At 34.2% G+C, this 12,266-nt stretch overlaps 1 protein-coding gene across 9 annotated transcripts in view; it reads left to right on the top strand.

The window, feature by feature from the left end:
* Positions 1–12,266, top strand: part of ATP8A1 (ATPase phospholipid transporting 8A1) — a 105,594-nt gene that overhangs the window by 58,516 nt on the left and 34,812 nt on the right. For all 9 annotated transcript variants that reach the window (XM_021553948.3, XM_021553144.3, XM_021552349.3 and 6 more), the window contains 4 exons: positions 2,485–2,657; positions 5,208–5,391; positions 5,495–5,605; positions 12,119–12,193. In XM_021553948.3, coding sequence (XP_021409623.2) covers positions 2,485–2,657; positions 5,208–5,391; positions 5,495–5,605; positions 12,119–12,193 — 543 coding nt within the window. The remainder of the gene's footprint in view (positions 1–2,484; positions 2,658–5,207; positions 5,392–5,494; positions 5,606–12,118; positions 12,194–12,266) is intronic.

The following is a 12,266-nucleotide window of genomic DNA, read 5'->3' as shown; positions in this document are numbered from 1 at the left end:
AAGTTTTTCTTATATCTAATCTAAACCTCCCTGGCAAAACTTGAGACTATATCCTCTTGTCTGTGGCTGGTTGCATGAAAGAAGAGACTGTCCCCTCATCTCACTACAGGCTCCTTTCATGCAGTTGTAAAGAACAGTAAGGTCCTCCCTGAGCCTCCTCTTCTCCAGGCTACGCAATCCAAGCTCCCTCTTCTGCTCCAGACCCTTCCCCAGCTCCGTTACCATTCTCTGGACATGGGCTGATATCTCAATGTCTTTCTTGTCATGAGGGGCCCAGAACTGAACACAGGACTTGAGGTGTGGCCTCACCAGTGCTGAATAGAGGGGGACAATCACTGCCCTGGTCCTTCTGGCCACACTGTTGCTGACACAGGCCAGGATGCCACTGACCTTCTTGGCCACCTGGGCATACACTAGCTCCTGTTCAGCTGGCTGTCAACAGCACCCAGATATGCTGGTTTTACAGTTCATACCCAGTAAACAATGCACCCATCTGAGTCACTATAAGCCAGTTTTTCCAGGAGAATGGCTTGAGAGACAAAGGCTTTACTGAAGTACAGGTAGACTACAGCTTTTCCTCATCCACTATTCGTGTCACCTTGTCAGAGAAGGAGATCAGGTTGATCACGCAGGATCTGCCTTCCCTAAACTCATGCTGGCTGGGCCTGATCCCCTGGTTGACCTACACATACCTTATGATGACACTCAAGATGATCTGTTCCATGACCTTCCCTGGCTGCTAGCCCTGTAGTTCTCCCAGATCCTCCTGGTTCTTCTTGTAGGTGGACATCACATTGGCAAACCTCCAGCTACATGGCACCTCCAAGGTTAACCAGGACTGATGAAAAATGTTGGATGTGGAAGAGCCTCGAGCTATTCCACCAGCTCCCTCAGCACCCTCAGGTGGATTCCACTGGGGTCTATATAGTTACATATCTAAGTGGTAGAGACCATTTGCTATTGGATTATGGGGATTTCATTACACAGAAGAAACAGTAGATGGAAGGAATATGACTATTCATGTGTTGTTTAAACTTTGTTAGAAATTAAATAGTCCTCAGAGATGAGAAAAAATGATACTTCCTTTATGTTGCAATATTTCTTAATTAGAGAAGAGGTTCTGGAAAATAGTTACTGTTGTCATTTTAAAGACTTTTTAACATGTAATTTTAAACAGTGTAACTTCATTTCTGTCACAGTTTCTAGTGGGTGAGAGCCAGGAAACAAGTGCACAATTCCCCAACAGCCTAATTGCATTCTAGATTAACCAATGACTTTAGAAGGCCAGTAGCAAAACATTCAAAAAACAATTAATAACAATGTGTGGAAATGGGAGGAGTAAGTTGAGTTGAAAAGGCAAAACAGTATCTTTAATTTCATTTCAGAGGGTTTTGAGATTTTTAAATAGTTCAGTGTTTTACTTTTAGGTGGCTACACCAAATTTTGTTTATGTATGCCTGACATCACTGAAGTAGCATAGTTATTTGGTTGGTAAACTTGTAAAAAAATATGGGAACATGTTGTCATAGGATGTCACTAGCTTCCAAAGTCAGTATTTTACAAGCAGAAGAGAGACGTTTTCTCATCTTCCTTTCTCCTCTAAAATATTTTTTACTTCTGGGCTTTGAAGCAGGAAACAGAAGAAAAGTATGTTGTACAGCTCTGTAAAGGTCTTTCAAAAAGAAAGAAGGGCAACAAGCAATATTTTCCATCCTTCACGACACTCCGTGGTAGAGCTGCACTGTAGCTAACTAGATGTCAGTGACCTTCCCAAAGCAGGCTGCTGTGTAAATAAATGCATATGAATGTATTGTCTACTGAATGTAATCTGAAGTTCTCAGTAGTAGATCACAAAATAGTGACTTCTGTAGGTTTGATTCCAACTGTCATTAGGAATTGAAAAATAATTGAAAAATATGTTCCTTTGTATAACATGTTCTTTATGTTATAATTGTTAAATTGTCTTAAAATATTAATTTAATGTGATAGAATTATCAACTATAATGCATATATTTATATCACTAATTATCTGTGTTTCCTTTTTCTCAAACATTTAGGAACATTTTGTATAATAGTAAATTCTAGTATCCCTCTATATGTGAGTCAACGTTTGTATTATATTAGTTTTCTGTATCCCTGTGTCTTCTGGCAAATATTTATGCAACTATTGTTGCTGTCCAAAGAGCATTAAAAGTTCCACTGCAATTTATACACTTCTTTTTTGGCAGAGTGAAAGAGCAATCCTACACAGCATTTTTCTACTGTGTTTCTAATAGTGCTACCATTGCAAATTTATCTTCAGTTTATTATTTTCACTTTATAATATTTCACCTTTATATTATTTCACTTTATAATATTTGATAGCAGAAGCAAATGGCACCTTCCTCAAAAACCAAAGTGCCAGTGTTTCTGATCACACTGAAGAATTTGGATTTAACAATATTAAGAACTAAAAATAATGGACGCCATTTTTTTGTGCAACAGGGAACAAGAGAGACACTTAGCCATCATTGCAGTACTCTTGGTGATGCTTTAAGGAAGGAAAATGATTTTGCTCTCATCATTGACGGTAAATCTCTGAAGTATGCTTTGACATTTGGAGTAAGACAGTATTTCCTGGATTTGGCTTTGTCATGTAAAGCTGTTATTTGTTGCAGGTAAGGTTTATGTTATTCTTTCTCCATGCTATTTTTATTGATATATAAAAATAAACTGAAGTTATGAAATAGTGCTATTCAAGTGAAATAGCACTGTAGAGCAGTCTGCAACAAAGTGTACTTGTCAGAGTCACTCAGACTGCATATTTCCAGGAATATAATTTGTAATCCATTGCGAGTAGTCTCAATAAGGTTGAGACACTAATCTTGACTTTGAATTGATATTACAGTTAACCACAGGTTTTAGCATATCTAGAGTGGACTGTGGATCTTTCTCCACAGGCTGGTTTTCTGTAAAATGTGGATTACACTGTATAAGAAGGGCACAAAAATGTTAAAGGTACTACCCAGCATGCTTTTTATTACCTGAGGCTGGTGAAAATGCCTTTTTTAATCATTATTATAGGGTTTGTTTATACAATGAACCCTTCCATCCTTTCCTGTAAATATCATCTATTACATCTATAAACTACCATTGTTCCATTAAAATAAATCAGCTTAATCTGAAAAACTCTGTTCAAAATGGAACTATTTTTCTGCTTTGCAAAAGGACACAGAAAAGGAAGCAATAGTGTGATATCCAAATAATCACCAGGGTTCTAGTTGTTCCATCCCTTCTGAAAAGCAATGTCATGCTACCAAGGGATTTTTCAACTAATGTTTTTGTGTTTAAGCATTGTAGACATGGTTCAGCCTGAAACAGTTCGAATTTCAAACTAAGATTTTACTGTCTGCTAAACTGAGAAGTTACTCTGATGAACAGTTTATACTGTATATAAATACCTTCCTGATGTCAGTAGTCTTTCTGACAGATAAGCTGGAGTATTGTGCTTGTTCTGCTAGGTTAGGTTGCTCAGTACAGTAACAAGCACGAGATGCATGTAAAACTGATCCTTTAAAGCTATATTTCTTTTTCTTCTCTTTCCATGATTGTGTTTTATGCCATTTGAAGAGATAATTTTTCTGTTTCTGTTGAACTGGGGAAACATTGAGGGGTATTCTGTACATAAATCTGTATTTTAGTGTTGGCATTTTTGTAAAGAAACAGCAAAGTGCAAAATGAAAGTTTCTGCTCTAGTAGTATTCTCTGCCATTTCTTCATTTTACACTACTATAATATCCTTAGGTCAGTTGATTTCAATGCATATCTAGATATATGTCTGACATACTTTGTGGTTGCTTAAAAATTGGCTACAGGTTTAAAACTAAAATGCTTGCTTGTAAAACTTACTGTTTTAATATTAATATATTTAATATCCCATGTTTCTCAAAAGTCAAAATTCTGCTAAAATACTTGTTTCTGTTAAATGCTCTGTCTTTAGTAACAAAAACTTCGTTTCCTTGTTTATGAGCTTGAAAATAAGAAGTTTTAAATGATGTTTTTTAAAATTTAAATATATATATATTTATATTTATATAAATATATATATAACCCAGACTTAACAAAAATGTAAGGTCTTTCTTCATCCATATAAAGGCAGTAAACATCTCAAATTCTCTTTCGTTCTAGAAGTACAAATTACACCACTTTCTTTTAATTTTGCTGGCTGCATTGAGTTGTGCAGAAGCATTTATTACCAGTGAATTCTTCCTTAGACTAGCTGTAGCACAGATGATACTGACAAATATTCAGTAGACATTTCTCTTCAAAAAAAAAAAAATTCTATGCATGTTATTAATTCCAAGCAGATGTTTGGCTTAAAGACTTTAGCAAACTGAATTCCAGCTCTATATTGGTTTCAGAGTAATATATGCAAGAAGAATGTTAAATGGCTTATTCTGGAGTAAAAATGTACAGCTAAGAATGAGCAAAATTAATGAAAAATACTTTTTACTGGTTTCACCATGAACTTGAGGCAGTCACAGTGCCATCTTCCAGCTGCCCCTATAACATTGTCTAAAAAGTAATTAAGGTACTGTTTGTGAGTAGTTAAAAAGATGAAAAAGAAGTACTCATGTCAGGAATCTTCTGTAGAAGCTGGCTGCAGCAAGTCTCGATACAAATCTCAATAGCAAAGTTCAAATAAAACATGTACCAAAAGATCATAGAAATATTTTTTTCATATAGGTGGACCACAGAATTTTTCAGAAGGGCTGTTGCCCAGATACTTTCAACCCAGGTTTTCCATAAGGCTGTACTCATCCCATGCAGCTTTTTCTGAAGTCAAGTAGTTGTGCATGTGTTGTGCTGGCCACTGAATAATGTGATTACATAGCCACCTTCAATTTGCAGCTTTATTATTTTTCATTCCTTTATTTTTTTAAATACATTTTTAAATAGTTCTCTCTAACACACTTGGTAAGGTGACTTTCTCAACATAGAATATTCCTTCACCTTTTAAGTAGTCCAGAGTTTAGAAACATTGTTTTTTATTAATTTTGCTGTGAATGTGCTTTTGGCATATACCCTTGAAGGGCAATAACAATACCACCTTGCTGACCAGGATGTTAATTGACCTGAGTTTATTACCTTTTCACAGAATATAATGTTTTAAAAGTACATTCATTTGAAAGTCCTCTATTAAACCTGTTTCCTTTTTTATCCCTTAGGGTATCACCACTTCAAAAATCTGAAGTTGTAGAAATGGTTAAAAAACAAGTCAAGGTAGTAACTCTAGCGATTGGTGATGGAGCAAATGATGTTAGTATGATACAAACAGCACATGTTGGTGTTGGTATCAGTGGGAATGAAGGTCTGCAGGCTGCTAATTCTTCAGACTATTCAATTGCTCAGGTAAGTCATTACACTGCAAAATACTACACTAAAATATTTTAAAATACTACTAATTCACATATGTGTGTTTTAATTGTATGTTCATTTTTCATGTGTTTTGCAGTTCAAGTATTTGAAGAACTTGCTGTTGGTTCATGGAGCCTGGAATTATAACAGAGTAGCTAAATGCATCTTATATTGTTTCTACAAGAATATAGTCCTTTATATTATTGAGGTAATTTTACAATACATGAAATATTGCTTCTTGAAAGTAAAATCTTAATTTTGAGCTTTTGGTTATTATATGATTTTTTAAAAGTATTTTAACTAAATAAATACCTACTAGTAGTGAATCTTGAAATTTTTAATAAGCTGGTTAATATTAATCTTTTTTACTTTAAAAAAACCCAGTTGTTTAAAAATGCAAAGTAAATATTAGTACTAAATGTTTTAATAATATTGCTAGCTTATTAAAATGCTGTACATATAACATCATTTCAGTACTTAGGGAATCCAGTTACAAGATTGCCTTAAATATACCCAGAGATGCGAGTGCTTCAGCTCTTTGCTCTGGTCAGGGGCTGTCAGGTTTGCAGTCTGCAGCCCTTTGGAAGGTCTCTGCTGCACTGCAGGGCTGCTGCTGCTCAGAGCAGTGCCCAGGATTTTTACAGACAGGTTTATTTCCATTCTTTCACCTTTCCCTTGCTGAATGGGGTGGCCATGCGTCCTCAGGCTCCTGTTCAAGAACAGGAATACTTTCCTGAAAGTAGCTGACCTAGTTTTTCACCTGGGATTTTAAGGAGTGAAATCTTGCAAAAAATACAGTGATATGAGAGGATTGTGTTGTAATAAATGTACATTTCTTGGTAGGTATGGTTAGAACAGAACATATAATTGTAGTTTTCACTCCTTTCATGACCACACAGCAATCATAAAATGTTGAACATATTTTAAATAATTTTTTAAAGCTCCTCTCTCCCCTCCCTTAATTTTTTCCCAACAACTGCTGCATCTTTTATAATCAAGTGTGTATATATATATATACAGTAATTGCATTTATAATTGATTCAAACTTTCACAATGAAAGTTAGGGTTAAAAATGTGGAAAAATATTTAATTTTTGAAAATCGTGACCATAAAATAAATTTTGTAGATAGTCTTATTTATTTTTTACATTAATAGGGTTAATAGATACCCTTTAAATTTTCATCGTTTTTTAAAATACATTTTCAAATTGGTATCTTAAACTTGTGAAGTAAGTTTTTTTTCTTCCAGTTTTTTTTTCTTCCCAGGTTTTCTGTTAAACCTGATGTAAACATTACATTAATATTTCCAATTTTTATACTTATGTGATGTTACTCGTAATATTTCAAAATGCTTTAATAATTTTTTAATATACAAAAGTTGTAGCCAAAAGAGTGCATTTTTCTTACCATATTTTTACATTTTCTAAATTTCCTCTTTTTTCTCTCCTTACTGTGTTATTACTGCAAATAGATTTCTATTTAAGTAGCAGCAAGTTAAGTGAATTTAGTCTGTTTAGAAAAATATAAATTAGGAAGCTATAGAAAAAGCAAGTTCACTAAAGGTCCTTTTTTGTGTAGAAGTGGCAGACTTTAATTGCTGTATTTCAAAGGCTGCGTATCTATTTACATGATCAGACTTCCAGAAGTGCTGATTAGCAGTAGCTCTAGAAGTATTTGAAAAAAACAATATTAATGTATACTTTGTTATGGAAAGCATACAAAGGTTGGCTTTAGAACATATCAACTTATTTTTCTTAGATTTCTGTCATTGTCACCTGCAAATATATTGTAAATTTTTAACTTAAATCAGATGTAAGTATACCACTTAGAGAAAGAAAGTTAAATGCAGGATACAGAGATCGTAGCCTAAAGATCCAAAGGCTTTGATTTTATGAACAGGTAGTCTCTTCCTCCTGAGAGATGGAAGGGCAAAGAGATCATTTTGATATGGGTTGTTATGACCCTTTATATATAATGCATGCAATTATTTTCCCATATACACCTCCTCTGGAAGACAAAATAAATTCTACTTGAATTCCTGTATACCCCACGTTTGTCAGTTCGGAAAACTTTTCAGAGATGTTAATAGCTCATGTCAATACTGTGAGTGAATGGGCAGAAATTCATCATTGAATGTCTCCAGAAAGGACAACTGCCAGTCTTGAGTCTCTCTTTTCAGTTTTTTTGTACAGACCAGGCGTGGGAGCAGAGAGCTCAATGAGTATTTGTAAGCTGCTGCTTAATATGCAGAAATGCTACATCAGGAAAACTTCTGTGAGGCTTTTGTGACCACACCTCCTCTGTCTTGGAGTTTAGAAAATAGTACTGTGAAAGGCATGTCTGGAAGTTACTTTAAACAAGTTTCCTTTTATTCTGACAATAACTAAAAGTACCTGCCTTTACTTAATAAACATGTATCCTGTTTTTAAATGCCTGCTCAGTACTAATCAAGAAAATAATGGAAAATATTCCATCTAATCTAAAGTACAGCCTTTATCCTTAGGCATTCATGGGCTGATATGAAATTGATGTAAATTGGTTTTTTAATTCAGAAAATGGTAAAGCTCTATGGTGATACTTAGGCACAGTGACCAGTGCTTATTGGCATTTAAACTATTCATAAGAAACTAGAAGTGGTCTGTAATAATGTTTTTCTACTCTGTGTCTTGATACAATTGCTGTTTAAATATGGGCCACATCTTTTGTCTAGGACTAGTCACAATGACTTGAGAGGATATATTCTGATGTATCAGTCTAAATTACAAGTGAAAACTTTGAATCTCTAATAGACCACTATTGTGCTTTATTAAGCCTGTACAGAGCATCACACTCATGTAGGACAAGCCTATACAAAGTCTCCTACTTATTCTGGAGGAGCTGTCATTATTTTATAAAGGGGATTGAGACTGATCTCATGATTGAGAACTCCTTTGTGGATTGGTTTTATTTTTATAATTACCATTACTGTATACACTCTGTCATTAAACTATTCATTTTATTAAGTCATTAAAATCACTCTTTGACATCAGAGGAACAAAATTTTCCCATTCCTACTTCTCATTTTGCTATCTAGTAATAACTAGTAATAATGTAAAATTACAATTATAAGCTGGTTCATATTAAGTAAAAGGGATTTACAGTTTTAAAAAATAAGATTTTATTTTACCCAACATGAAACATCAAATGAAACAGTAAAAGACCAAGACAAGCAGAAGAAACAGATGTGTGGAGTTGAGATTTAAATTTCCGTCACAGGTGTTTAAACTTAAATTGCTATTGTTCATAGCAATTTAAGTGATACTATGAAAATAATTAATTTATTAAGTAATTAGAGCTGTAATGACTTTTTTTACTCCATAAACTTTGGACTATGGAGAGGTTATTTTTCCCCTTTCCCTAGGCTGTTCATGGCCATAACTGGAATTTACCATTTTGTTCCTATTTCCTTTGCCTGACCTATCAGATGAATAGCCATGATCATGTTGAGACCCATATAAAGCATAACCCCAAACATGAGCAGGCTTCTGGGCACACTCACACTGGGTCTGAGCTGCACAGTTCAGCTGCTGGGGTTCACTCTGCCATGGCTTACTTGAGGTGTGCAAACTGCACCAAGTTCAGTTTGAAGCACACACAGCAGAAAGTGATTGTGCTCATGTCCATATTTTGGCATTACATGGTTGGAAAGCTTAGAAATACAAGGATCTGTGTTGAGATCCATCTCATTTTAGACAGGCTGGGGACCTAAATCTTTCCATTTCAATGGAAAATTTTGTAGGCATTGAACTACAAAATGGTCTGAATTTTCACTGCCTGTTCACATATATAGTCTAAAATACTTTGTAAGAGCACCAGTCACTTGTCCTTCTGTAAAAGGGAGCTGGATTAGTAATTTGAGTTGTTAAAGTAGGACCTATACCCTAAGAGAGAAGTGTTTGAGTCTGCTCCTAAATTCTTGTCCACATCCTAAAAGCTTATTTTTCAGGTACAGCTGCCTTCATTGTCCATCCAAATAGGATGAAACACACTTGTCTGAATAAATTGCCCGCTGCAGAGCAAGTGTTTCTTGTCACTATTAATAATGTAGCAAGCGCCATATTAATTTCTTCATGTAGGGTTAGGAGTATAATTTTTTAGGGCCTGAGATTCAGAAGTTTAGGCAAATAGGTAGTTGATTTTCTTCTTCTCTTAATTTGAGGTGAGTGCTGTATTTGTCTTTGTCTTTTCTTTTTCTACCTTTTAGATCTTTTAATTTTGAGCCATTATGGCTCGAGCCAGTTGTTCTTAATGTGAATATTCAAATACTATCTTGTAAATAATATAAAATTAATGTTTCTGCTGAGGTACTAAAGCTGTTTTGTCTCTTAAATATGTGGTATTTCCATTAAACAATAGTGTTTCTTCTGGAGACTACTGCTTTTAGCCACATTGAAAGATTTCTTTTTCATGGACTTTTTTTGATAGATTCCATAAGAACTTCAGAACTTAGAGATGCTACCAAATTCCATCTCTCTTTAGTTTGCATCTAGGCCTCTGACCAAAATACATTCCACTCCCTTATTACACTAAAATGACTATAACTTGTGTGCTTTCTTTAGAAAAATGTTAATGCTAATATTTCAGGAAGTCGATACTATACCTTAAAGGATTTATTTACAATTTTATACTAAAACTGTTTTCAGCTTAAATACCTTGAAAATTCTAATTTAAATTCTGTACCAAATAATAAGCTGATAGCAACATTCAATTGCAAATTAAAATTTATTCTAAATATTTTCCTTGATTTTTAGAAGTCGCTCCAAAACATTTCCGAGTGTTACTTAATGTCATTTACCTGTAAGAGCATTCAACATGTGGAATAGATTCAGTGTATGTATTTAGGCCTTTCATTTAAAGCTAGCATTTTATAACACTTCACCTGCTGGTTAAATCACAGTGGAAAGTTAATGTCTTTTCCATATACTCCTTGGTTATGAAAGGTCAAATCTATATGTACTTGTGGTCTTTTATTTTCTTCCTAGAGAGTGATACTTTTCTTAACTCTATCTGAAATTACCAGCAATGAGATGTACACATTTATGACCAGCTACTGAGTCACATATCTTCCACCACCCTAACTCTTTCAAATCAATATTTCTAAAATTTACTCCAGTATTTGATACAAACAAAGGAAAAAAAGCATCAATTGTACTGATGTTGAGTGTATAATTATTCTGTAATGCACAATTGATTATGTACTCATCATGGACCCTTACACTCAGCTACTGAGAAGCTGCTGCCAACAAATTCATCACAATCAAATCATCATTCGTATTTTGAAAGTCAAAAATCAAAATACAAAAGAGATGTTAAAAATCTGATTCAACTGAAATAAAGTAATTCCATTGTCTTTTCAGTTTATAGTCTGAAAGGTTAGAAAATTGTGCTTGTTGCACTTAAATCTACCTAGGTATACAAATTTAGCATTTATAAGATTTTGGAAAATTCAGGGTATTCTCTCTTTCTGTATTGCAGCCTTGAACAGTCATGACTTTGTATCCAATCTTGTTTTAATAAGTGGCCACCAAAAAAAAATTTACTCTTATCTGTTGAACAAATAGCAATTTTGGCTGGATTTCACCTCCCATTTTTAGTGTTAATAGTTGCCACATTCAAGAGGTTTTCCATGTCAAAGGATTCACAAACATGTTCAGGCATTGCACCACATGATTAAAGAAAAAAATCTTGAGTTTGATCATAGAATCCAATTACCTGAAGACCAGACTGGGTACATACTGATAAACATACATATTGATTATAGCAATTCATGCTTCCTTAATGAAGTTAATTAAATGTGAAGTGTAAGAAAGCAGCATCTAAATTCAGTTGTAAAACATGACTGTTAAACAGAGTAGAATGTTCAGATGATTTTGACTTACCTAAGAGCTTTCATTTTTCTTAGACAATATAGTTTCAGTTTTAACAAAGATTCATCAGATGTGCTGCTTCTCCACTTTGCCATTGAACTAATTCAAGGATAAGAATAATAGGAGAAAGTAGATAGACTGCATGCTGTGCTGAAAAACATTAGAAAATATGTTATCACATATTTCAAATTCAATCTCTTTTCTTTTAACCTTTTAGCAAAAAATGATTAAAATTATGCAATTAAAGAGGTGTCTGCTTCCCTCTCTACAGTACCCCCTATAGCTGAGTTAGTGCTTCTTAACTAAGTAGTTCTAGTTTAGTGCTCTGGTAAAGCCTAATCCTTTCATGAGTAAGGATTATTGGTAGTTTTAAGTTCCAAGCAGCAGGTTAATGAATTAATCCTGTTAGTCAAGTTTGCTAGCAATGGGAAGTCTATGACTACTAGTCTGTAGGTTCCCCTTCCACCAGCCCATATTTCTCGGATTTTTTTTTTCATTAAGAATTCAGTGAGCTTGAATCACTCTTAAAACCTTAAAGAACCTGACATTTCTTCTGAAAATAGTAACCTCCTTTGAATGCTTTCCTATTTGCATGGAATTGCTGACATATCTGACTAGATTGCCCACTATTGCCACTGTTCCTGATTGAAAGATGGGTTTATAATTAATTTTTTCATATGGATTTCAACCAGAACATTTTCAACTGTGTTATAAATGTGTTATAGGGGGTATCCCTTTTTGTGAAGCTGAGGAAAAAAATCTGTTTATTGTACCTTGCAAGACATTTGAATAATACACAGTTCTAATCTTTTGCAGGTCTGGTTTGCGTTTGTCAATGGCTTTTCTGGACAAATTCTTTTTGAAAGATGGTGTATAGGTCTTTACAATGTGGTAAGACAATTTGTGTGCCTTTAGTTACATTTATCCATGAATGTTTCTTGAGTAAGCAGTCTTTAAGTAAATC

Source organism: Lonchura striata, chromosome 4, assembly GCF_046129695.1.
Source record: "Lonchura striata isolate bLonStr1 chromosome 4, bLonStr1.mat, whole genome shotgun sequence".
In the NCBI taxonomy this organism is placed as follows: domain Eukaryota; kingdom Metazoa; phylum Chordata; class Aves; order Passeriformes; family Estrildidae; genus Lonchura; species Lonchura striata.
The sequence above is the reverse complement of the archived record's forward strand: the minus strand, read 5'-3'. Positions and strand labels throughout refer to the sequence as shown.